We start from the raw sequence: 22,506 nt of genomic DNA, 5'->3' as shown, positions 1-22,506 counted from the left end.
TATGCTATAAAAAAAAAAATGCAAATGGCAGTCTTTCCTAAATAGTCTTCAAAGCAAGGATCAAAAGTTCCTAGGAAATCTGAACATGGTGGTACACACTTGTAATTCCAGTACTATGATGGTCGAAGCAGAGGACTGCCACAAATTCAAGATCAGCTTGGGCTGTGTAGGTTATCAGGACAGCCAGAATTACACAGCAAGACCCTGCCTCAAAGGGATAAAAAGATATAAAAAAAGAACAAGAAAAGGAAAGAGTGGGCAGATGGCTTGGTGAGCGAAGTGCTCATAAGGCAAGCATAGAGAACTGAGTTCACATTCTAGAATGCAGAGGAAGCTGGATGTGCATGTGAGCTCAGCACTTACACAGTGAGATGGGAAGCAAAGACAGGAGCATCCTCAGAAGCCTGAGGGTGCACAAGCCTGGTATACACAGAGGCAAAGGAGAGATCCTGTCTCAAACAAGGTGGAAGGCAGAGCTCTGATTTCCAGGATAGCCAGGACTACAAACAAACGTGTGTGTGTGTGTGTGTGTGTGTGTGTGTGTGTGTGTGTGTGTGTGTGTGTGAGAGAGAGAGAGAGAGAGAGAGAGAGAGAGAGAGTGTGTCTACAAGCACACTAATACTGAATTATAACTTTTCATATCATTTCTTTTTCACAAATATACAATTGAATTATAAAAAATACACATTTCAGCTGGGTGATGGTGACACATGCATTTAATCCCAGCACTTAGGAGGCAGACAGAAGCAGGCAGACCTCTGTGAGTTTGAGGCCAAGTTGGTCTACTGAGTGAGTTCCAGGATAGCCTCAAAAGCTACAGAGAAACCCTGTCTCGAAATCCCCCAAAAAGGAAGGAAGGAAGGAAGGAAGGAAGGAAGGAAGGAAGGAAGGAAGGAAGGAAGGAAGGAAGGAAGGAAGGAAGGGAGGAAGGAAATATATATTTCTGAACTGGTCATGGTAGTATATGCTTGTGATCTCAGCACTCAGGAGGCTGAGACAGGATCAAGAGATTCGGGACAACCAGGACTATATAGCAAGACCCTGCAGGACTCATGGGGAAAAAAACAAAAGAATAAAAACCTAGAGAGCTGGGTATGGTATTGCATGTCTTTAATCTCCCAGCACTCAAGAGGCAGAGAGGCAGATTGATCTTTGTGAGTTTGAGACCAGCCTGGTCTACACAGTGAGATCTAGGATTGCCTACACTAGAGAGAAGAAACCATGTCTCAAAAATAAACATACACATATATAAACACATAAAAGATATTTAAAAATAAAACCAAGAGTCTGGGATGGGGAGTAAGGTAAGTAAACTAGTTTGCATTTCCATTCCCTCCTGCTAGCCATCAGTGTTGATGGAGCATACGGTGATCTTGGTGTGGATCAGTGTTTCACAAGCTCCCTTACACTCCAATGGAGTGAGGAGGAAGACATCACTATGGTCCCTAAAGCAGTGATGCTCAGAGCAGAGTCCTTGGCAGGTGGTGAGAACTGCTGACTTACAGCATAAGGACAGTATGCTGCCCCAATCTGTGTTTGCTCTTGTGCCAACTGCTTACCAGAAGAACCTCTAAACACATTCCATTTAATATGAGTAAGGTGTGATAGGACAATACATACAATGCTGTGTTCGAGCCCCATCCCCAGAAATAAGCTCTCTTGTTAGTTTAACATAGAGATGATAGGCCATGAAACAAATGCTAAGCTGTGGTGAATTTGTATAAAAGATAAACATTTTAAAAACCAAGCATTCTAACTGTAGGTGGAGAAAAATTCCTTTTAAATTTTCTATTTAGGGGACTAGAGAGATGACTCAGTGTTTAAGAGTACTGGCTGCTCCTCCAGAGGACCTGGGTTCAATTCCCAGCACCCACATGGCAGTTCTCAACTGTCTGTAACTCCAGTTCCAGTGACTCTGACTCCCTCTCCTAGCCTTCACAGATACTAGGCATGCGCATACTGCATAAACATACGAGTAAGCAAAACACTCATACATATAAAAGTAAATAAATCTATTGCTGGACTGTGGTGGTACAAGTCTTTAATCCCAGCACTTGGGAGGCATAGGCAAGAGGATCTCTGTGAATTTGAGGCCAGCCTGGTCTACAAAGTGAGTTCCAGAACAGCCAGGGCTATTACAAAGAGAAACCCTGTCTCAAAAAAGCAAAAATAAACAAACAAGTAAATAAATCTTTAAAAATAATACATTTTATATTTAGTCAAATCACTACAGCACAGAAAACAATGATTGGGACAAACGTGTTTAACTCAAGAGCTGTTCTACAAAGGGATCCATATTAGGAAGCCCTGCACTTCACTGGGGTGACCCAGCATCTCTATTTGTGTAAGTGTAGAGGCATAATAAAGCCCTGGCCATTTTGTTTGATTGGTTTGGTTTTTGTTTTGGTGTGGTGTTTTGTTTTTGCTTTTGAGATAGGGTTTCTTGCCACTAAAACACTATGCAGAGCAAAATCCTGTTTCAATCAAAAATGTATACATAAGTTTAAATAAACATGTCTATGGCAGCAGGTGGATCTCTGAGTTCAAGGTCAGCCTGTTCTACAAAGTTCCAATTTATACAAAGAAACCCTGACTCCAAAAAAACGAAAACATGCCTATGTATATATATTCTCTGTGTGTATATATAAGAAAGAAAGAGAAGCAGGGCCATAACTGCCAACAGTGGAGAGATTATGGCTGATTTTTAATTTCCATTTTCATCCATACAATAAGCACAGATTACCTCTTGTGTAACCCTGGCTGTCCTGGAACTTACTCTGTAGACCAGGCCAAATATGGTATGCTATGAAAATAAAATTTCTGTTTCTTTAAAAAATTACACACAGAGAATTGCATTAACACTTCAAAATAATGTTAAAGTCATAAGATACCCAGTCACTCTCTAGTAGTCTGACTAGCAAACAGAAGCCTTGCTTCTGGGAGGGGGGGGCACCACTGGGCAACATGCTTTACTTTGCTTATTGATGTACGAGTCTCAACTTATCCATGCTGAGAACAGATGGCAAAGAAATTGGCCCAGAGTGTCACTATGATGGTACAAATATGGTGGTCAGCAGGAAATACATTGTTCTTCATTTCAACCTTTTCCTAGAAACAGTGCCTGGATGTTTCAGAGAGAGACAGGTGAGGAGGTGTGGGAGAATTTTATTTCTGGCGAGAGCTGATGGCAAAGGAGAACACTGAATGTATTGCTTTCTACTTAATTCCAAAGATGCAATAAGGAAGGGTGGAAATACCTTGAATAATTTTATATTTCTAAAACTTATTATATTTTTGGAAAGGTTACTTGTAGTTAAGAACATAGTACTTTTTATTTTTGTATGTCTTCTTAAAATTCAAAGCCTAAGCCAGGCAGTGGTGGGTACATGCCTTTAATCCTACCATTTGGAAGAGGCAGGCAGATCTCTGAATTTAAGGCCAGCCTGGTCTACAAAGTGAGAGACCTTGGGGCAGGGAGTGACAACACAATCTAACTAAAATAAACTTGATATCCTCACAGTCTACCCAAACAATGAAGACGATAAGAATTTCTGTATAGATATTGGGTTATTAAAACAAATTTTAGGGTCAATGAGAGGGCTCAGCAGGTAAAGACACTCATTGCCAGCATAGGCCTGACATGAGTGTTATCCCCTGGACCTACAAAGCAGGAGAGAACGGAGAACTGAAAGTTGACTTCTGACCTCCACACACATGACATAGCATGCGTGTACACATACATACACACAAACAATAAGAGAAAACATTATTTCTTATAGTTTCTCCAATGTAGGCTTTGCTGAATTTTACAGCACAGCTGTCGTGCTCTCTTGTGTCTACAGTCTAATACAGACTCAAGGATTTGCTTCTGGGAGGTTCAAAGATTTTCTTTCTCAAAGATGCCAGGAACCCTCGTAGTGAAACAGGACCACCTTAATCTATTATGTCTTCATAAGTGTTACATGTTAGCGTTCTTAGATGAATCCATTCTTGGAGATACACTCGGGCCCTCACTGTGCACACCCAGGTTGCTCTGCCCAATGCTGACCTGCGGTCCTTCTGTCCCGGGTCACTAGGTCTCTTAGTTAAGATGCTGGTCAGTTCTTCTGGCTAACTGGTTAACGAGACTAGCTCGACATATCAAACCAAATAGTAAGTATGGGTCCGTAGGCATTTAGGGCCTAAGAAAGAGTGCTTTCCTGGTAAAAATCCAGGAGCATGGAAATGGCAAGGAAGTCACCTCCATTAAAAATGTGCAGTCTGCTGGGTCATTGGATACCTTGTTTCCTAGTCCACACGAAGAGGCACCATTGGCTTGTTTTCTTTCATACTGATATATAAACTATATTAACACAAGAATTTGTTTTTTATTTGACATGAAGTCTCATATAGCCAGGCTAGTCTCCAGTTTGAGCATCTAATCTTTTTTTTTTAACTTTTATTTTTTATTTTATTTAAAAAAAAAAAAAGATTTTGTTTATTTGTATACAACATTCTGCTTCCATGTATATCTGCACACCAGAAGAGGGCACCAGATCTTATAACGGATGGTTGTGAGCCACCATGTGGTTGCCAGGAATTGAACTCAGGACCTCTGGAAGAGTAGTTGGTGCTCTTAACCGCTGAGCCATATCTCCAGCCCATTGAACATCTAATCTTCTGAGTGCTTAGATTACAGTTATACAGCACCACCATGCCTCACTTTAGAACAGTTCTACAAAGGGATGGTGCCCTTACACATCACGGGGTAAGACTAACATCTTTTCAATTGTGTAAGCAACTCTCAAGGCAGAGTAAAGGGAAAGGTTAGTCTTGCAGGTAAGGGAATGAATCTAATAGTAAAACTGAAGCAGGCACCTGTCTGTCTGTGTGCCAGATAGCCAGCCCTTGCTGCCCTTCCCAATCTGCTGTTTCAGTTTCAGTGAGAATTCAAATCTCCTGTTTCCAAAATAAGTGGAGCATAAGTAAGGAAGAAGAAAGCTCCTGGTGCGGGAAGGGGAGAGGGCTCCAGGGCTAGTTACCCAGTCAGAAGTGTGGCTGGACACTATCAGACTCTCCAAACATGCAGGGCGGAGTGAGTTTCAAGTCTGCTGCCTGCCAGGACACAGATAAGAAAAAGGGCACAGCTGGCTTCCTCCTGCTGTCTCCATAACATGACTCACAACATGAAGAGCTTTCTAGCTAAACAATGTAAATAATCTTTCAAAAATGAAGAACCAAATGAGTGCTTTAGGAAAGAAGACTACTTAAGCAAATATGCCAAAAGTCATCTTAGAAAATTCTAGATCTGTCTATAAACCATTATGAGTAGCAAAATAGATGCAGCGCACTGGGCGTTGGTGGCGCACACCTTTAATTCCAGCACTCAGGAGGCAGAGGCAGGCGGATCTCTGTGAGTTCAAGGCCAGCCTGGTTTCCAGAGCGAGTGCCAGGATAGGCTCCAAAGCTACACAGAGAAACCCTGTTTCGAAAAACAAAAAACAAAACAAAACAAAACAAAAAATAGGTACAGCGCATTTCATAAGCTAGTAAACAGACAAAGGTGCCTTGAGGTGGCTCAGTTGGTAGAGTGCTTTGTCTAGCATGCCGGAGCCCTGGGTTTGATCCCCAGCACCTCACAAAATGAGGCAATTGTGGTCCACACTTGTACTCTGTTCTTGGGAGGTAGAAGATCCCAAGTTCAAGGTCATCCTCTACTAAATAGTGAACTTAAAGCCAGTCTGGGATACATAAGAGCCTGTCTCAATCCATCAGTCAACTGGTAGAAAAGAAAGGGCAAGGGGCGAAAATAAAAGTGTTAGCTAACTTGGTGTGTTTCTACCCATGCCACTGAACAACTCATGAAATGCCATAACATTCCTGAGAATACTATGCTGACAGACATAAGCCTCCATTTACAAAGGATGTCAGCACACCTATTTAGCAACGACATGAGTAAACACTGCTTATGTACACTTAGGAGGCAAAATCCAGCAAGTACAAGGATGCACATCCAGCCTTATATTCTCAGGAGCACCCAGGGGCACCTTTTTAAGCCAATAGACATTTCAACAAATCTATGCCCTTCCCTAAGTTGTACAATACATTAGTAACCCACTTTCTAATGGTTTCATTTTTATCAGCTCTCTCATAGAGCATAGGACACTACTGAAGACTAGCATATGAGCACTGGTTGCTTTACCAGAGGACCCAGGTTTAATTCCCAGCACTCACCACCATCCAGGGTGATCTGATACCTGATACATACACGCAGGCAAAAACTCATACACATAAAAGAAAAATAAACAAATCTTTAAAAGAAAAAAGAAAAAGACAATTGTTAATCTGTCTTTCACATTTTTCCATGATGTGTTCCCTCCATTGATTTCAATACCTGCAGAACAGACAGATATTGGATTATTTTAAGAAAATCCTTTCACACACCTGCTCTTAATCTCTGTACTATCTCTCTAGCCCACTATGTATTATATTTCTGCATATATATGTCTCTTCAACAAAAGAATTCATATTTTATGTATTATTGCTGTTGTGTGTGTTGTATATATGTTTATGGGGGCATACATGTGCCATTGTACACATGTGGCAGTCAGGACAGCTGGGGAGTCAGTTCAGTCCTTCCACCTTTTCAGGGGCTCCAGGGATTAACCTCATGTCACCAGACTTGTACAACAAGCACCTTTACCTCCTGAGTGAGCCCTCTGGGCAACAAGCATCTTTCCCACTGGCACCACTGGGGCAAAAAATTTTTAGAGAAGTTATTTGCGTTTAGAAACAAGCAGAGTTGGACTGAGGGATGTAGTTCAGTTGGTAGAGTGCTTCACTAGCTCACAGGAAGGCCAGGTTTTGATCCCCCAGTACCATATTGGGACACATGCCTGAGATCCCAATACTTGGGAAGGGGTTACAGAAGGCTGAAGAATGCTAGGACAGCTTCTGCTACATAGCAGAATTCTAAGCCAGCCTGGGTTACATAATGAGACACTGTCTAAAAGATGGGGGGTGGGGAGTGTGCACTGATGACTTCTGCTTTACATAACAATGGACACTGCTAAGAGATCATGCCGGCATACCTGCTCTGTATCTGCAGATGGCCCAACGAATGTATGAACAGGTGGAAGAACTTTTAACATTTAAACATTTTCTATCATCAAACAATTTTTTTTTTTTTTTTTTTTTTTGGTTTTTCGAGACAGGGTTTCTCTGTGTAGCTTTGGTGCCTATCCTGGCACTCGCTCTGGAGACCAGGCTGGCCTCAAACCCACAGTGATCCGCCTACCTCTGCCTCCCCAGTGCTGGGATTAAAGGCGTGCGCCACCAATACCTGGCTCATCAAACAATTTCTATCACCAAAGAATTTGTGTGTGAAGCATCATCCCAGCAACACCATCATGTTCACCTGAGGGGCAGTTCACAATAATTAAATATCTTGAATGACCTGCTATGCCAACACAGAAAAATAAATAACAAGACAATGGAGAGAAAGGAAAATAGTAGAAAATATATATATATATATATATATGAGATCCCTTGACAAAAATTCTTGAAGTTCAGCCTACAGGAATAAATTACTCTTTGCCCCATGTGTTTATAGTAAAAATAGCCAGGAATATTACTCCTGTTGAAAACAAGACTAAGGCAATGTGTACTTATTTAACTATCAATAAAAATAATCTAATTTTTCCAAGTTTTAAAAAAATTGGGGTGTAGCTATTCATCCATGCTAATGCAGGATTTTAGAATGTTCTGTGCCAATTAAAGAATCCAGTATTTGAGCCGGGCAGTGGTGGCGCACGCCTTTAATCCCAGCACTCGGGAAGCAGAGGCAGGTGGATCACTGTGAGTTCGAGACCAGCCTGGTCTACAAGAGCTAGTTCCAGGACAGCCTCTAAAGCCACAGGGAAACCCTGTCTTGAGGAAAAAAAAAAAAAAAAGAATCCATTATTTGGATTATAAAGGGTGTTTCAATATCAAAGCTTGCATCCCACATGTGGTGTTATTAAATGTCATGTGCTAGTTGCTATTCTGGGTAAGTTGCCTCAGTTATTTCACTCATTTATTTCATTTATAACTATCATTTACCTTCACAGGAGAATATGTCATAAACAAGAAGTGGAAGATTTTAGTTTTATTTTTGTTTTTGAGACAATGTCTCATGTAGCCCAGGCTAGCTTCAAAGTTACTTTGTAGACAATGATTATTTTTTTGTTTTGTTTTGGTTTTTGAGACAGGGTATCTCTGTGTAGCCCTGGCTGTCCTGGAACTCAATGTGTAGACCAGGCTGGCCTTGAACTCAGACATCCACCTGCCTCTGCCTCTTGAGTGCTGGGATTAAGGGCGTGCGTCACCACCTGGTGCCAAGGATGATTTTTAATGTCTTATCCTCCTCCTTCCGCTTCCTGAATGCTCAAATTACAGGTCTAACATATTCAATATATCCAACCTCATGTGATGCTGGGGATGGAACCCAGGACCTCATACATGCTAGGCAAGCATTTTACCTAATAAACAACATACCCAGCTCCAAGGAGTACAAGTTCTGATAAGTGTCAGTGCTGGGCTGAAAGTCATCTGGATATATTGTTGGTATTTATGCCTAGCTCCTTCCATGTCCACACACAACCCCTGAAGAGTCCTTTGGTCTGAGGTTCCAGATTGTCACTAAGTACATGATCATCCTTTAATCCCTAGGAATGACAGTCTGTACAGCTCATAGTGTGCACTCCAAAAGTGGCAGGCAGGGCTGGGAGAACAGCTCAGTGGTACAGCGTCTACCTGGAACAAGCAAGGCCCTGGGAACTACCAAGGGGAGAAAAACAAAAAACAAAAAACAAAAAACACCTCATTCAAATGATGCTCAAAGCAAAGCCTACAACAGAATACTTGTGTCAGGTAGTGGTGGCACACACCTTTAATCCTAGCACCTGGAAGGCTCTGTGAGTTCAAGGCCAGTCTGGTCTACAAAGTGAGTTCCAGGACAGCCAAGACTACACAAAGAAACCCTCTTTGGGGGCAGAGGGACACAGAACATTTGCTGTGCTGTGCATGAAGATGCCAGTGCTGCACCAACTTATCACTTAGCTCCAGAAGCAGGAAGGGGAGGTATGGGCACCAAATAGAAAGACTTTGAGAGGCTGGGCATTGTAGTGCAGACCTGCAATGCCAACACCAGTGATGACAAGGCAGAAGGATTACCACAAGTTTAAGGTTTGTCTGACCTAACTAGGGAATTCCAGGACAGCTGGGGCTATACAATGACATCTTGTATCAAACTAACTGTACTATATTCCCAGTCATTAAGATAATAATCTGTGTCAAATTTTAGTTCACAACAGGAATATAGTTCTGGGGTGGGGGGGTGGGTGGCTAGAGAACTGACTAGCCACATTTCAAGTGTTCAACAGCTGTCTGCAGACAACAGTGACAATAAGATGGCAGAATTCTGGAAAGTGTCTGAGTAAAGAACCTTGACAATACAAATGCAAAAGCACACTTTGGGGCCAGGAAGATGGCTCAGTGGTTCAGAGCACTAACTGTTCTTCCAGAGGACCCAGGTTTGAGCCCCAACACCTCATGACAGCTCACAACCATCTCCAGCTTCAGGAGATCTGCCTCCCTCCTCTGGCCTCCAAGGACACCAAGCATACAAGTGGTACACAAACATACATGTAGGCAAATTAACCTTAAACATAAAATAAAAATAGATATTTTTAAAAAATAACTTTGTTAGTAAGGGTTGGGTGAGACATGTGTGCAGCACCTGCAAGCTGAAACTGAGGAATGGCAAGTTCCAGATCAGTCTGGTCTACATCTCATAAACTCAACGGGACAAAAGAAACAGATAAAAGCCAGGCTGTGGCGGCGCAGGCTTTTAATCCTAGCACTCAGGAGGCAGGCGGATCTCTGTGAGTTCCAGACCAGCCTGGTCTACAAGAGCTAGTTCCAGGACAGCCTCCAAAGCCACAGAGAAACCCTGCCTCGAAAAACCCAAAAAAGAAAGAAAAGAAAAGGAAAGGAAAGAAAAGAAAAAGAAAAAGAAACAGATAAAAACAGCTCCCTTGCTAATGGTACAATGTTTTGCAAATGGAAGGAAGTCAGACATCATCCAAGAAAACCAGCCCTGCTCAACATCAACAGGTCATAGAAAATGTACAGAAAGGCAGCATTTATTACCACAGAAGCTATACAGAAGTTTTCAGATGTGTGGTCATTTGTACATCAAACAACTGGGCTTCATAAACTTGGAATAAAACGAGGGAGACACAGGGAGAAAAGGTCTGCTTACTCATTTCCAGTTGAGATGCCTATGGGCCTCTCCCAGGTAACAATTTTGAATGAGTCAAAAATTAACTACAGGGGGCTGGAGAGATGGCTCAGAGGTTAAGAGTACTGGCTGCTCTTCCAGAAGTCCTGAGTTCAATTCCCAGCGACCACATGGTGACTCACAACCATCAGTAGTGAGATCCGGTGCTCTCTTCTGGCCTGCAGGAATACATGCAGACAGAACACTGTACACATAATAAATAAATAAGTCTTTTTAAAAAAACTATCTACAGGGGCTAAGGACTAGGAGTACCTTTTAATTTAGAGAGCTTGCCTGGCATGTACAAGGCTCTGGGTTTAATCCTCAGTACTGGAGGGGAAAAAAAGGCAAAACAAAACATGGGATTATAAGAACCCATATAGTTGCCAGAAATAGCCAAAGAAACAAACTTCCCATGTTGGTGATATCACAGAGGCCCTGCTGACTGAAGAAAATGCTGAGTTTTAGCTCAAAGTTTGTGAAACTTTCTCACCCAAGTTCACAGAATCCTGAATTCTATTCAAATTAAAAATCCCCGAGGAAAAAGAAACTTTCGTTTATATAGTTCACCCTGGAAAAAGCTTCCTCCAAAAAGTTGCCTTTCCACCCTGCCTCAGTAACTTGCAGAGAAGCAGGGTGGGGATAGAATCTTCCTATTAAATGTACCTGTGTTTGAATGCAAATCCTGATGCAGTCTCCTTTAAACATTGGTACTAGTTCACCTCAATGTAAGAAAGCACACACAAGCTGGGTAATAGTGGCACACACTTTTTATTATTATTATTTTTTTCGGTTTTTGAGACAGGGTTTCTCTGTGTAGCTTTGGAGCCTATCCTGGCACTCGCTCTGGAGACCAGGCTGGCCTTGAACTCACAGAGATCCTCCTGCCTCTGCCTCCCGAGTGCTGGGATTAAAGGCGTGAGCCACCAACAAAAACCCGGCTATGGCACACACTTTTTAATCCCAGCACTCAGGAGGCAGAGGCAGATGGATCACAGTGAGTTTGAGAAAACCAAAACAAACAAAAAACAAAATACTCCCCCCACCCCCACAAAAGCACACCTAGTAGAATCTAGTGGCACACACTGATAAAATCAGTACACTGAGGAAGAAGGATCATAACTCAAAGGTTGGCCTGATCTACAAAGCAAGGCCCTGTCTCAGAGAGAACAGAGACAAACAGGAATGAAGGAAGGAATAGAGAATAGGTTGGAGGAAGAAAGAAGAAGGGAAGGGAGGGAAGAGGAAAGGAGAGGAGAGAGAGGACAGGAGCAAAACAAAGCAAATATATCAACAGTCACAGGACACAGGAGGTCCTGGTTTTTCTATGTCATCCAGGAAATAACTACATGTATTGCATTAGACTGTGTGCATCTGCAATCAGTAACGCAAACCACAAATACACATAAAGCACATACAGAACACAAGACACCCGTTATAAATATAAACCAAATGTCAACATTTTGTTATAAATTAAGCATCTGTAATTGTTAGAGTTCCTAAACCTATAATAGTTTGCAAAGAATGCATTTCCTTATTGCTAACCTAAAATTGCCACACACAATGCTTTGACCTAGTAATACAAATGTTGGGGTGAAACACTGGGGATTCAGATGCACTCACTCCAAAGTATCCCATCATGGAACATGAACTTAAAAGTTCCAGGCAAATAGTCAACACTACTGGGAGAGAAATCATATGTCTGAATAAGAGAGAGAGAGAGAGAGAGAGAGAGAGAGAGAGAGAGAGAGAGAGAGAGAGAGAAGAAAGGGACATGACTGCTCTTAGGAGAAAGTTTATTGTAGACAAAAGGGAGGACACAGTCAGAGGCAGGGACAACTGGTAGAATCCAGACTGAGCCAGGCCCTGTAAGTAGAGGGAGAAGGGAGAGAGGGGATGAGACCAAGAGGCCAGGAAGGTAAACGATAGGCCAAAAGAAAGCAGTTGACCAAAATGTCTGGATTCATTGGGAAGGGCAGCTGGGGAAAGAGCAGCCCAGAACCTGGGCTGGAGAGGGTTAGGGTGGAGGAGGGTGTGCCAGCCATACCCTTTAACAGGTAAGGACTTTGGGATGCAGGGAGAAGCTGGTAGCCAGGTCCACTTTGATATGTTAAATAGGTACCTCAGTCTTTTGTCATTTGTCCCCTGTTTGAGACCTAACACTGTTAACAGTGATATTTTGCAGAAACATATCTTATCACAACAAACTTGTAATTCAAACAGGTAAATACTAAGACTTAAAAAAAAAAAATTATGCTCTGGCTGTCCTGGAACTCACTATGCAGACCAGGCTGGCCTCAAACTCAGAGATTCACCTGCCTCTGCCTCCCAAGTGCTGGGATTAAAGGCGTGTGCCACCACCACCGGGCCATATATTAATTCTTTAAGGCCAAAATACAACACTCTTAATGTCAGCATCCTTAACATTCCAAAGAATGCAGACTAGCTCCCAACATTTTAGAAGAAAACTTTTGAAAAAATTATTAGATAATTTATTTAGCGGGAGTGGAGGTGGGGTATGCACTTGCTATAGTGTGCCTGTGGAGGTCAGAGGAGTATTAGGAGGAGTTGTTTCTGTCCTTCTATATGTGGGTCCTTGAAATCTAACCCAGATCATCAGGCTTGGCATCAAGCGCCAGTCCATAAGATGGAACCTTTTAATGGAATCCAAGACCAAATAATGTCCCTTCCTGGTGAGTACCGATCTGGTTCTGCTGAACCCCTTCAACATCTCTAGCCCATCACAGACTACAAAGTCTGCCTTCTTTCTTGCCTACATCTGGGCATAGTTTTTATTATTTGGATTACTAGCTAAATTAATATATGCCAGGAAGTGAATGAGGCCAGGCACAAGCAAGGTAGGTGCTCCGAAGCAAAGTGATAAAAGCAGAAGGTACCCACAGACAGAAGGTACCTAGACATTTCTAGGTACCAGTTCCATCTGCTAGACCCATCTATAGAATGAGAGTCCATAGCTTTAGCATATGAGAAATATAAGCAAACCCTGAGCTCTAAAATATTCAACACAGTGTGCAGGAAGAGAGGTCCTAGAAAACTGATGCCTGAATATAAACTGGTACAACCTCTTGGGAAATCGTTCTGGCAGTATCCATTAAAATTTACAATGGCTACCTTGATGTCTCAAATCTACCCTAGAGAAACACTCCCTCATGTACATTCTGACGTGCAGGAAGAGGCCCCAAAGGACTGGTTTTGATAGTGAAAAACAACCAACATACCCACTGTGTTGAGCTGGAAAAAAAGGGGACCTTCCAAAATGTCCCATGTAACCCAGGCTAGCTTTAAGCTTGATGTACACCCAAGAAGGACCTTAAGCTTCTGATCCTCCTGTCCCTACTTCATGAATGCTAGGATTAAAGAAGAGTGCCAGTAGGCTGGTTTGTTCAGCAATAGGAATAAAACCCAGGGCTTTGTTTGTGAGGCAAGCATTCTACCAACTGAGTTGCATCCCCACCCCCTCATTTCTAAAGCAATGACTGCCTAATATGTTAAGAACATGAACCCCAGGCTGGAACCAGACAGATTCCAGCATCTGTTTTGCCACTATGATCTCTGTCAGGTTACTAATTTTATCTATACCACAGTTTCTGCACTGGGGATGGGGTAGATAACAATAACCAACCTCAGAAGGCTTTTGTGGGGATTAAATTCGACAACAATCATGAAGCATTTCACAAAAGCCTGGCATGAAATACAATGTGCTGTTGCCATAGTGGTAGTATTAGAAGTGTTGACAATGCTGACCAAGACATTATACCAAGCCAAGTGTGGTAGTGCACACCTGTAATCCCAATACCAGAACTCTGGAGAGGTAGGAAGACCACCAGGTGTTTAAGGTCATCCTCAGCTACCTATCAAGTCGAAGGCCAGCTGGGGCTATTTATATAAGTCCTCATCTCAAAAAAAACAAGGTATGTTTTCAACCCTTTCAACCCATACTGCCCTGACAATCCTCATATCTTCATCCTTACTTCATGCTCTGGCTTGCTGTGCCAAGCTTGCAGAACACTAGTGACCTGTATTAGTGATTGATGGCTACATGCCAAGAAGAAACTACTTGTGAACGGAGACAGTTTATTCATTCATTATCACTCCCCATTCTAAAATGTGGGATTCTAGAAGCTCAGCTCTGAACTTTTCCAAAGGGCTAGTCACATCCCAGAACAGACCAAATGAAGCATGAACTTTGTCCAGAAGGTTCCATGTGCGTGTCACAGCACACAAAGCCTTGGCTGCTCAGCTGAGGAGCTCCAAACCCAAACGTTAATCTCTTAAACAGCAAAACAAACAACACACAAAACCCTGCTGCCTTTCACTTCCCAGACAGTACCCAGAACACACTCTGGGCACTCGGAGACAGTGTTTGCTTACTGCACTATAATTGGCACACAATAAACTGCACATATTTAAACTGCAGGATCTGAGTTGTTTTGACACATATACATAACATTAAATGATACCAGAACCAAAACACCCATCACCTCAGACATCTCCTCAAGCTCCTCTACCAATCCTCTCCAGGCCTCCTCTTCCTCTCCAGGCAATCATCACAGACTAGTTTGTATTTTCTAGAATCTCATACAAAAGACATCTTACAGTGTATGTTGTGTCTGGCTTCTAGCACTGAGCACAAACCCATGCACTAACAACAGAGTGTGGCTTTTTATTGTTTTTATTCCACTATATGGATATCTCACACTTGTGTATCTATCTATTCACCTGTTAAACATTTGGAACTTTGCCAGTTTGAGGCAGTCACAAAATTCAAGTGAACGTTCATGCTTAAATCTTTGTATGGGGGCTGAAGAGGCAGCTCAGGGGTTAAGAGTTCTTATTGTTTCAGAGGACCCGAGTTCAGTTCCCAGCACCCATGTGGTGACTTACAATCATCTAGAACCCCTCTTCTAAGTCCCCCAGGCACTGCACACACTGGTAAAACTCATACACATGAAATAAATATTTTTTAGCCGGGCACATGCCACCACCGAAATTTAAATATTTCTTTAAAATATTTTAATTAAATAAAATCATTTTTTAAAAAATTCAGTATTTGTGAGGAGCATGTGTTAATGGCTGAGGTAGAAGAGGAAGTCCTCACAATCATGAGCAATGAGAAGTGGGACTTGAGATGCATCTTAGGAAGAGAGTGCTGTTATTCCATGAGCAGTTACAGAAAATGATTTAATCCCAAGTGATACACAAAAACAAAGAAAAGAAAAAAAGTCTCTACCTAAGCCAGTAAAATGGCTCTATGGGTCAGGATGTTTGCTGCCTAGCCTGACAACTTGAGTTCAATCCCCATAACCAACCAGTCAGAAGACAGCTGATTCCTACAAGTTGTCCTCTGACCTCCACACAAACACCCTGGCATTCAAGTTCATAGAAACACAATAAATAGGGCTGGAGAGATGGCTCAGAGGTTAAGAGCACTGACTGCTCTTCCAGAGGACCTGAGTTAAATTCCCAGCAACCACATGGTGGCTCACAACCATCCATTATGAGATCTGGTGCCCTCTTCTGGTATGCAGATATACATGGAAGCAGAATGCTATATACATAATAAATAAATAAATAAATAAATGAAATCTTTAAAAAAAAAAAGAAACACGATAAATAATTTTTCTAAATGGAAAAATTTAACAAATAGACTATAGAGTAAAAAATATTTTGGACACACTGAGAAAATTCTCTCTCTCTCTCTCTCTCTCTCTCTCTCTCTCTCTCTCACACACACACACATACACACACACACACACACACACACACACACACACACACACACAGGTGGAGTTTGTAAAAATAAATATGAAACAGTAAATAGCAAGCTTTTGGAACTTCAACCAATAATTATTGATTACCTTCATTTAAAACACTAGTGTTTGGGAAGGCTGGAGAGATAGCTCAGAAGTTAAGAGCACTGGCTGCTCTTCCAGAGGTCCTGAATTCAATTCCTAGCAACTACATAGTGGCTCACAACCATCCATAATGAGATCTGGTGCCCTGTTCTGGCATGCAGACATACATGGAGGCAGGAGGTTATATTCATAATAAGTAAATAAATTAATTTAAAAAAAAACTACTGTTTCAGCCGGGCAGAGGTGACGCATGCCTTCAGTCCCAGCACTCAGGAGGCAGAGGCAGGCAGATCTCTGTGAGTTTGAGACCAGCCTGGTTTACAAGAGCTAGTTCCAGGACAGCTTCCAAGGCACAGAGAAACCCTGTCTGGTGGAGGGGGGGGGCGGGGACGGACCACTACGGTTCTATGAAATGAAACTTAAGTTTCAATGGATTTGAGTTGGAGGGGCACGGAACCTGGGGCTTTGTGCTTGCCAAGTAAATGCTCTCCCAATGAGCTAGGAGCCCAGGCCCATGAGTTATCACTTCTGAGCTGCAGCTTTTGTTAAGTTTATATTTCAGTGCTTAAATAATAATTTCCTAGCCGGAAAGGGAAGGGAGAGGAGTGAGGAAGGGAGGGTATGAGAGGCAAGAACATGGTCAAAGAGCACTGAACACTTGAGAGTGATCTTTACAGAGCTCATCACTATGACAATACATATGCACACTCATCCCCCTGGATAACACAGGCTGGTCTCAATTTCTCTGTCCTGCTTCAGCTTCCCAAATGCTGGGATTACAATGTGTACCAAAGACAGAAGACCACTATTCTCAAAGGACAAGAAAGGGTGGAAGGGGAGATAAACAAAATACATATGTATGAAACATCACAATGTCATCTATTACCTTGTTTATTGATTTTAAATTTTAATATAAAAAGAATAAGCCCCACTCTGCATTCTTAACTCACTGTGAGACTCAGAGCCCTTACTGCCAGCCCCACTTGATCGCATTCCTGACTCCCATCACTCTCTTCTCCCCCTCTGCTTTCTGAGTAAGGGCTCAGAGCTCCCAGCAAGCTAAGGACAATTTCCTCTCAAGACACTTGGCTCCCAATTTTCTCTTTGCTCACACTTGCACTTCCTTCAAGGCTCTGCTCAAAAGCCTGCTTTCACTTTCCTTTCCAGCCCACTGGATATGAAATCAACTCCCATCTCTTTACCTAGCTTATCTTCTCCACAGCACTTATCACTTGTCATCACACACATGTGTACTAGCACACACACACACACACCAGCTGTTCCTCCATATCAGTGGGCTACGTATCTTCACATTCAACCTACTGTGGATTGAAAGTATTCAGGAAAATGTTGGACTGGTGATGCTCGCTTTTAAAACCTACACTGGGCAGGCAGAGGCAGAAGGATCTCTAAGTTCAAGGCCAGCCTGGTCTACAAAGTAAAAAGCTGTAAAACCCTGTCTCAAAAGAGGAAGAGAAATTTCAAAAAAACAAAACTCGGATCTGCTTCGTAGCAAACACTACACAGAATCCACATAATCACATGGAGTGATTACACATGAAGTGATGTGTAAGCATCACCTTTGTAAGCTCCCACCACATCAAAGCTCCTCTCCCTAGTGTTCACTGTTAGAACATGTCATCCCTGCCCTGTTTGTGTGCAATGTGACCAGGAATAGAACATATATACCAAAGTATTTCTAATCATTCTCTCCTAAGCAATGTGATGACTGCCTACCTTGTACTACACATAGCAATAACCTATTTGTAGCTGTACAAAGTCTATAGGCTAAGCTATATCATTTGCAAAAGAGCTTCAGCGTTGGTGGGTTTGGGTATCCAACAGGTCCTGGGTCTAGTCCAGGGACACTGCAGGGCTGTGATGCAGGATATTGTTATTGTTGTAGTCTACATCTTCATGCTGAAACATAAGCTTTCTAGAGAAGGAAGCTTTCATTTCATCCACTGTCATGCCCTCAACACCCAAAACAGTAGACCTCACTTACCACTAAATCCACAAGATTTTACTTGCATAATTTGTTGAAAACACTATTATTGGGTGAACTTTTTTTTCTTCAAAAACATATCTTCCTCATTTGTATAATGGTGAGGAAAAAAATATCTATAATTTACTAGGAAGAAAATTTACTCCAGATGCTCTTCTCAGATTGATTTTGATCTCCTTAGATTAAAAAAAAAAAAAAAAAAAAAAAAAAAAAAAAAAACTAACACATAACCTTGAACAGCATCCAGAGTAAAAATAACACTGGAGCCCAGAGGCAGAAGGCCCATATCATCTTACTGCCATAGCTAGACATGTTATACCCACCATAGCAGAATTCTTCCTGATCAATTTTTTTGTTTGTTTGGTTTGGTTTTTGAGACAGGACTTGTCTGTAGCTTTGGGGCCTGGCATTAAAGTTGTGCACCACCACCGCCCAGCTATCCTGACCAATTTCTAAAAGGAGGGAAGCACAAATATCTATAAGGGGCATCATCTCAAAGGTCCCTTCTGCACTCTAAAATTCTGTGACTCTATAGTCTTTTTTTTTTTTTTTTTGGTTTTTGAGACAGGGTTTCTCTGTGGCTTTGGAGGCCATCCTGGAACTAGCTCTTGTAGATCAGGATGGTCTCGAACTCACATAGATCCCCCTGCCTCTGCCTCCCGAGTGCTGGGATTAAAGGGGTGCGCCACCACCACCCGGCGATTCTATAGTCTTATATGTTACAGTTGTCCCTCATAAATTATTCAGCTGAGTTCCAGTCTTATTCATAATTCAAAATCATTAGTGGAAGAATTTTATAATTATAAAACCCTATGAATAACCCCAGCACTTCAGAGGCAAAGGCAGGTGAATCAATATGGGCTGAGGTCTGCCTGGTCTACAGAGTGAGTTCCAGGATAGTCAGGATTATGAAGTGACACCTTGTGTTGTAATTCAAGAAAAGTGGCAGCAAAGAGAAAGACGCCATATGACAGGGTTCAAGCAGAGGGTTTTATTGGGGAAAAGGATCATAAAAAGGGGAAAGGAAAGGGGGGAGACCGGCTTCTGGAGACAGGAGCAGCAGCAAAGAGAGAGGAAGAGGGGAAGAAGGGGATAAAGAGGAGAGAGGGAGAGAGAGGGGGGAACAGAATGAGGGGGGAGAGGGAAAGGGAGAGAGGAGGGAGAGGGAAAGAGAGAGAGAGAGGGAGAGAGAGAGAGAGAGAGAAGGAAGGAGAGAGAGAGGAAGAGAGAGAGAGAGAATGGGAGGTGGGCAGGGCCCTTTAAAAGAGAATATAGTGAATGTGCACAGGTGGTGCTCTTAGTGGCTGCACCTGAGGTTGTATCCTGTCAGAACCCAAAGGCAGGAAGGCCAGTACAGAAAACTGAATACTAACACCTTGTATCAAAAAATGATAAAAATAAAGATCCTGAACAAACTACACATCCCCACAATAGATACAACATTACTGTTGCAATGAGTAAGGAGATTTAGCTCCTAGAGTCCTTTAACAATCTAACAGGACAGCATCCAACAAAAGGGATACAGTTAAGGAGTATTATTAAATAGTTAGGTTGTGACTAGCAGACTGCCTACTTCTCCAGATACTGTAATCTGGAAAGGAATGAAAACAGTTCCCCATTACTGCCAGTCCCATTTGTGCATCACTCAGTCACATGTTCCTCTTGGAGAAGAATTAATCTAGTAGGTTACAGTCTGTCCTTTAAAATGAATCTTTGCTGGAAATAGCTGACAAATTCATTCAGGAAACATCCAGTAAACATTTTAGGAACAACAACTGAATAACTCAGTTGTTAAAATAATTCTACTCCTTCTAATGTGAAAACACAACTGCATATATATCAGTCTGGGGAATTTAGGTTAGTCTCCAAGGAACAAAGAGCACCATCCACTTTCCACCTTTACACAACAGCACCCATTAATAGAACCCACTATCATACCATCAGAGCCCTGGAGTTTTCAGACTGCTAATTCATCAGACACACCTTGTTTTTTATAGAATAGGTCCAAATAAAACATAATTGTATTATGATTCCACGTTAGGAATTCCCTATCAACTTATATATCTTCCATGTTATCGTGGCTAGACTGTAAAATATGTCAATTAAGAGTCACAAACAGAAATTCCGAAGCAACCTCAAAGCCAGACACACAAACACAGAAGACCGCATTATCATCTCAAGCACGTCCCAGAGTCTCGCTGAACGCGATCGGATCTCTGCCGTTCCCAAAAACACACAGTAATAGCATTTTAATCCACTTCTATAAATGTCGGTGGTACTGAATGCCAAAGTGCATGGAAAACCGCAAAACACAAAAGATTCTGTACACAAGTACTGCTGTCTGCGACGTACCCCAGGGAACCCTCCATGCGACAATATGAATTTCACCACACTCTATGCTTCCCGAATACCAAAATGTCACCCCACAATGTGGAGGAGAGGCAGGGTCAACATCCACCTAGCCTGGATGAAAACACGAAGGCCAATATTCCCACATCTAGACAAATGGAGCGCAGTCGGTGGAAAGTTCCCATCCACCATATGCACATTTGGTTTTCCTAAAGGTGGATGAGGGGGTGAGGGAGTGGGGGTGGGGGGTCACACCACGACGGCTGAGCCTAGCTGATGCACCTGCCACCGCTCCTGAGACGGGGCTTCTCAGTTACCCCCCGCAACGCGCGTGAGCTAGCGCGCGCACACGCGCGCACACTCACACACACGCTCACGCTCACCCTCACACACACACACACGCTCACACACACGCTCACACACTCTCACACCCGCCCTTGACCCTTCCCAGGCCGCGGTGCAGCATCCCTTTCTCGATGTCCACACCGCCGGCTTCCCTGACAAAGGCCCGGGTGTCAATCTGAGGCATGGGCACAGACAGGTTTGCAGGATTGCTTATGGTGGAGGAAGCCTGGCAGCTGTCACTTGGTCTCCCCAATACACAACGCGAGCACTCGCGCGCCCACAAATTCAACGCAGGGCTGGGGCTGGAAAAGCAACAGAGCGTGTGCAGCCGTTCAAAATACAAAAGGTCTCCAGAGCGCAGCCACCTGGGCGCGCCCGCCAAGGGACTCCCCGCGCGTGGGGGAGGGGAGCGGCGGGGCGGCGGCTGCCCGGGCTCCTCCAGGCCGCGGCCCGAAGATGCTCTCGAGAGTCGCACACACACCTGCCGCGGCCTGCGGGGGCCTCGCTCACCTCCAGGTCGGTGTCGGCGGCCTCCGGGGCGCCGAGGATCTCGCTGGGCAGCTCGGCCAGATCGGTGACCCGGATAAGCCCGTCGTGAAGAAAGATGGTCTCCTCCTTCACCGAGAGCCACTGCGCCGAGTCCGCCGCTGCCGCCGCCGCCGCCGCTGCCGCGGCAGCCGACGAACCCATGGCTAAAGGAAGGCGTTGCGGAGACGCCGCCGCCTCAGCAGCCCATGGCCGCTCGCCGCGCCTCGCCCCGCCTCGCCCGCGCGCGCACGCCCTAGGCGTTCCGCGCCGGCATCCCTTCCACTCGCCAACCCCGGCCCGGGAGACCCCAGCCCCGCCGCCGCCGCCGCTGCCGCCGCCCTGACGAGCAGGATCCGCCTCTGCCGCTCCGCAGCCAACTGTCAGTAAGACGCCATCTTGGGGGCGGGGTTCCCGGCATGCCCCGCGGGCCGGACAATACAGGCCCCGCCCTCCCTCCGTCTGGCCCCGCCCACCTCCCCACCGGGCTTTACACCCACCTGCAGAGGCTCGCAGGCAATGACCTCTTGCGGCCCTCTTTTATTTATCCTTATCATCTGCCGCAGTCTGCAGACCCGGGAGAAGACGACCCGGGTCTCCTTCCTTCCTCCTTGCTCAGGTGTGCACCCGTTGCTCAGGCCAGAGCCCTCATTCTGGGAGGATCGTAGAGGGTCAACACGTTTATCATTTCAATGAGAATTGTTCATGAAACATTGAGTGTAGGTCAGTCTTACAGGGCTAGCCTAGCAGGGCCGAGGTCAACAGCACAATACCGACACAAACATGAGAACCACTGCAAGTTGCAAGCTAGCCTGGTCTACATAGCATGTTTCGCATCAGCCTGGGCTACATAGCCCTTATAGCTAAAAAGTAAGTGATAGCCGGGCGTTAGTGGCGCACGCCTTTAATCCCAGCACTAAGGAGGCAGAGGCAGGAGGATCTCCGTGAGTTCGAGACCATCCTGGTCTACAAGAGCTAGTTCCAGGACAGCCTCCAAAGACACAGAGAAAAAAAAAGGAAATAATATAATTATGTAATTAAATAATAATAATAATAAAGCCTGGTATATAATAGGCACTTCACACTTAGTCATGAGAACTTGATAA

The 22,506-nt window shown here is 43.8% G+C and overlaps 1 protein-coding gene across 9 annotated transcripts in view; it reads right to left on the bottom strand.

The window, feature by feature from the left end:
- Window positions 1-21,779, bottom strand: part of Hectd4 (HECT domain E3 ubiquitin protein ligase 4) — a 159,795-nt gene extending 138,016 nt beyond the window's left edge. For 5 of the 9 annotated variants that reach the window (XM_027414103.2, XM_035443284.1, XM_035443285.1 and 2 more), the window contains exon 1: window positions 21,386-21,779. In XM_027414103.2, coding sequence (XP_027269904.1) covers window positions 21,386-21,565 — 180 coding nt within the window. In that variant the 5' untranslated portion in view covers window positions 21,566-21,779. The remainder of the gene's footprint in view (window positions 1-21,385) is intronic. The other 4 variants (XM_027414107.2, XM_035443287.1, XM_027414110.2 and 1 more) reach the window with 2 other exon arrangements.
- Window positions 21,780-22,506: the final 727 nt, after the last annotated feature.

The sequence above is a fragment of the Cricetulus griseus genome, chromosome 4 (genome assembly GCF_003668045.3).
Source record: "Cricetulus griseus strain 17A/GY chromosome 4, alternate assembly CriGri-PICRH-1.0, whole genome shotgun sequence".
In the NCBI taxonomy this organism is placed as follows: domain Eukaryota; kingdom Metazoa; phylum Chordata; class Mammalia; order Rodentia; family Cricetidae; genus Cricetulus; species Cricetulus griseus.
The sequence above is the reverse complement of the archived record's forward strand: the minus strand, read 5'-3'. Positions and strand labels throughout refer to the sequence as shown.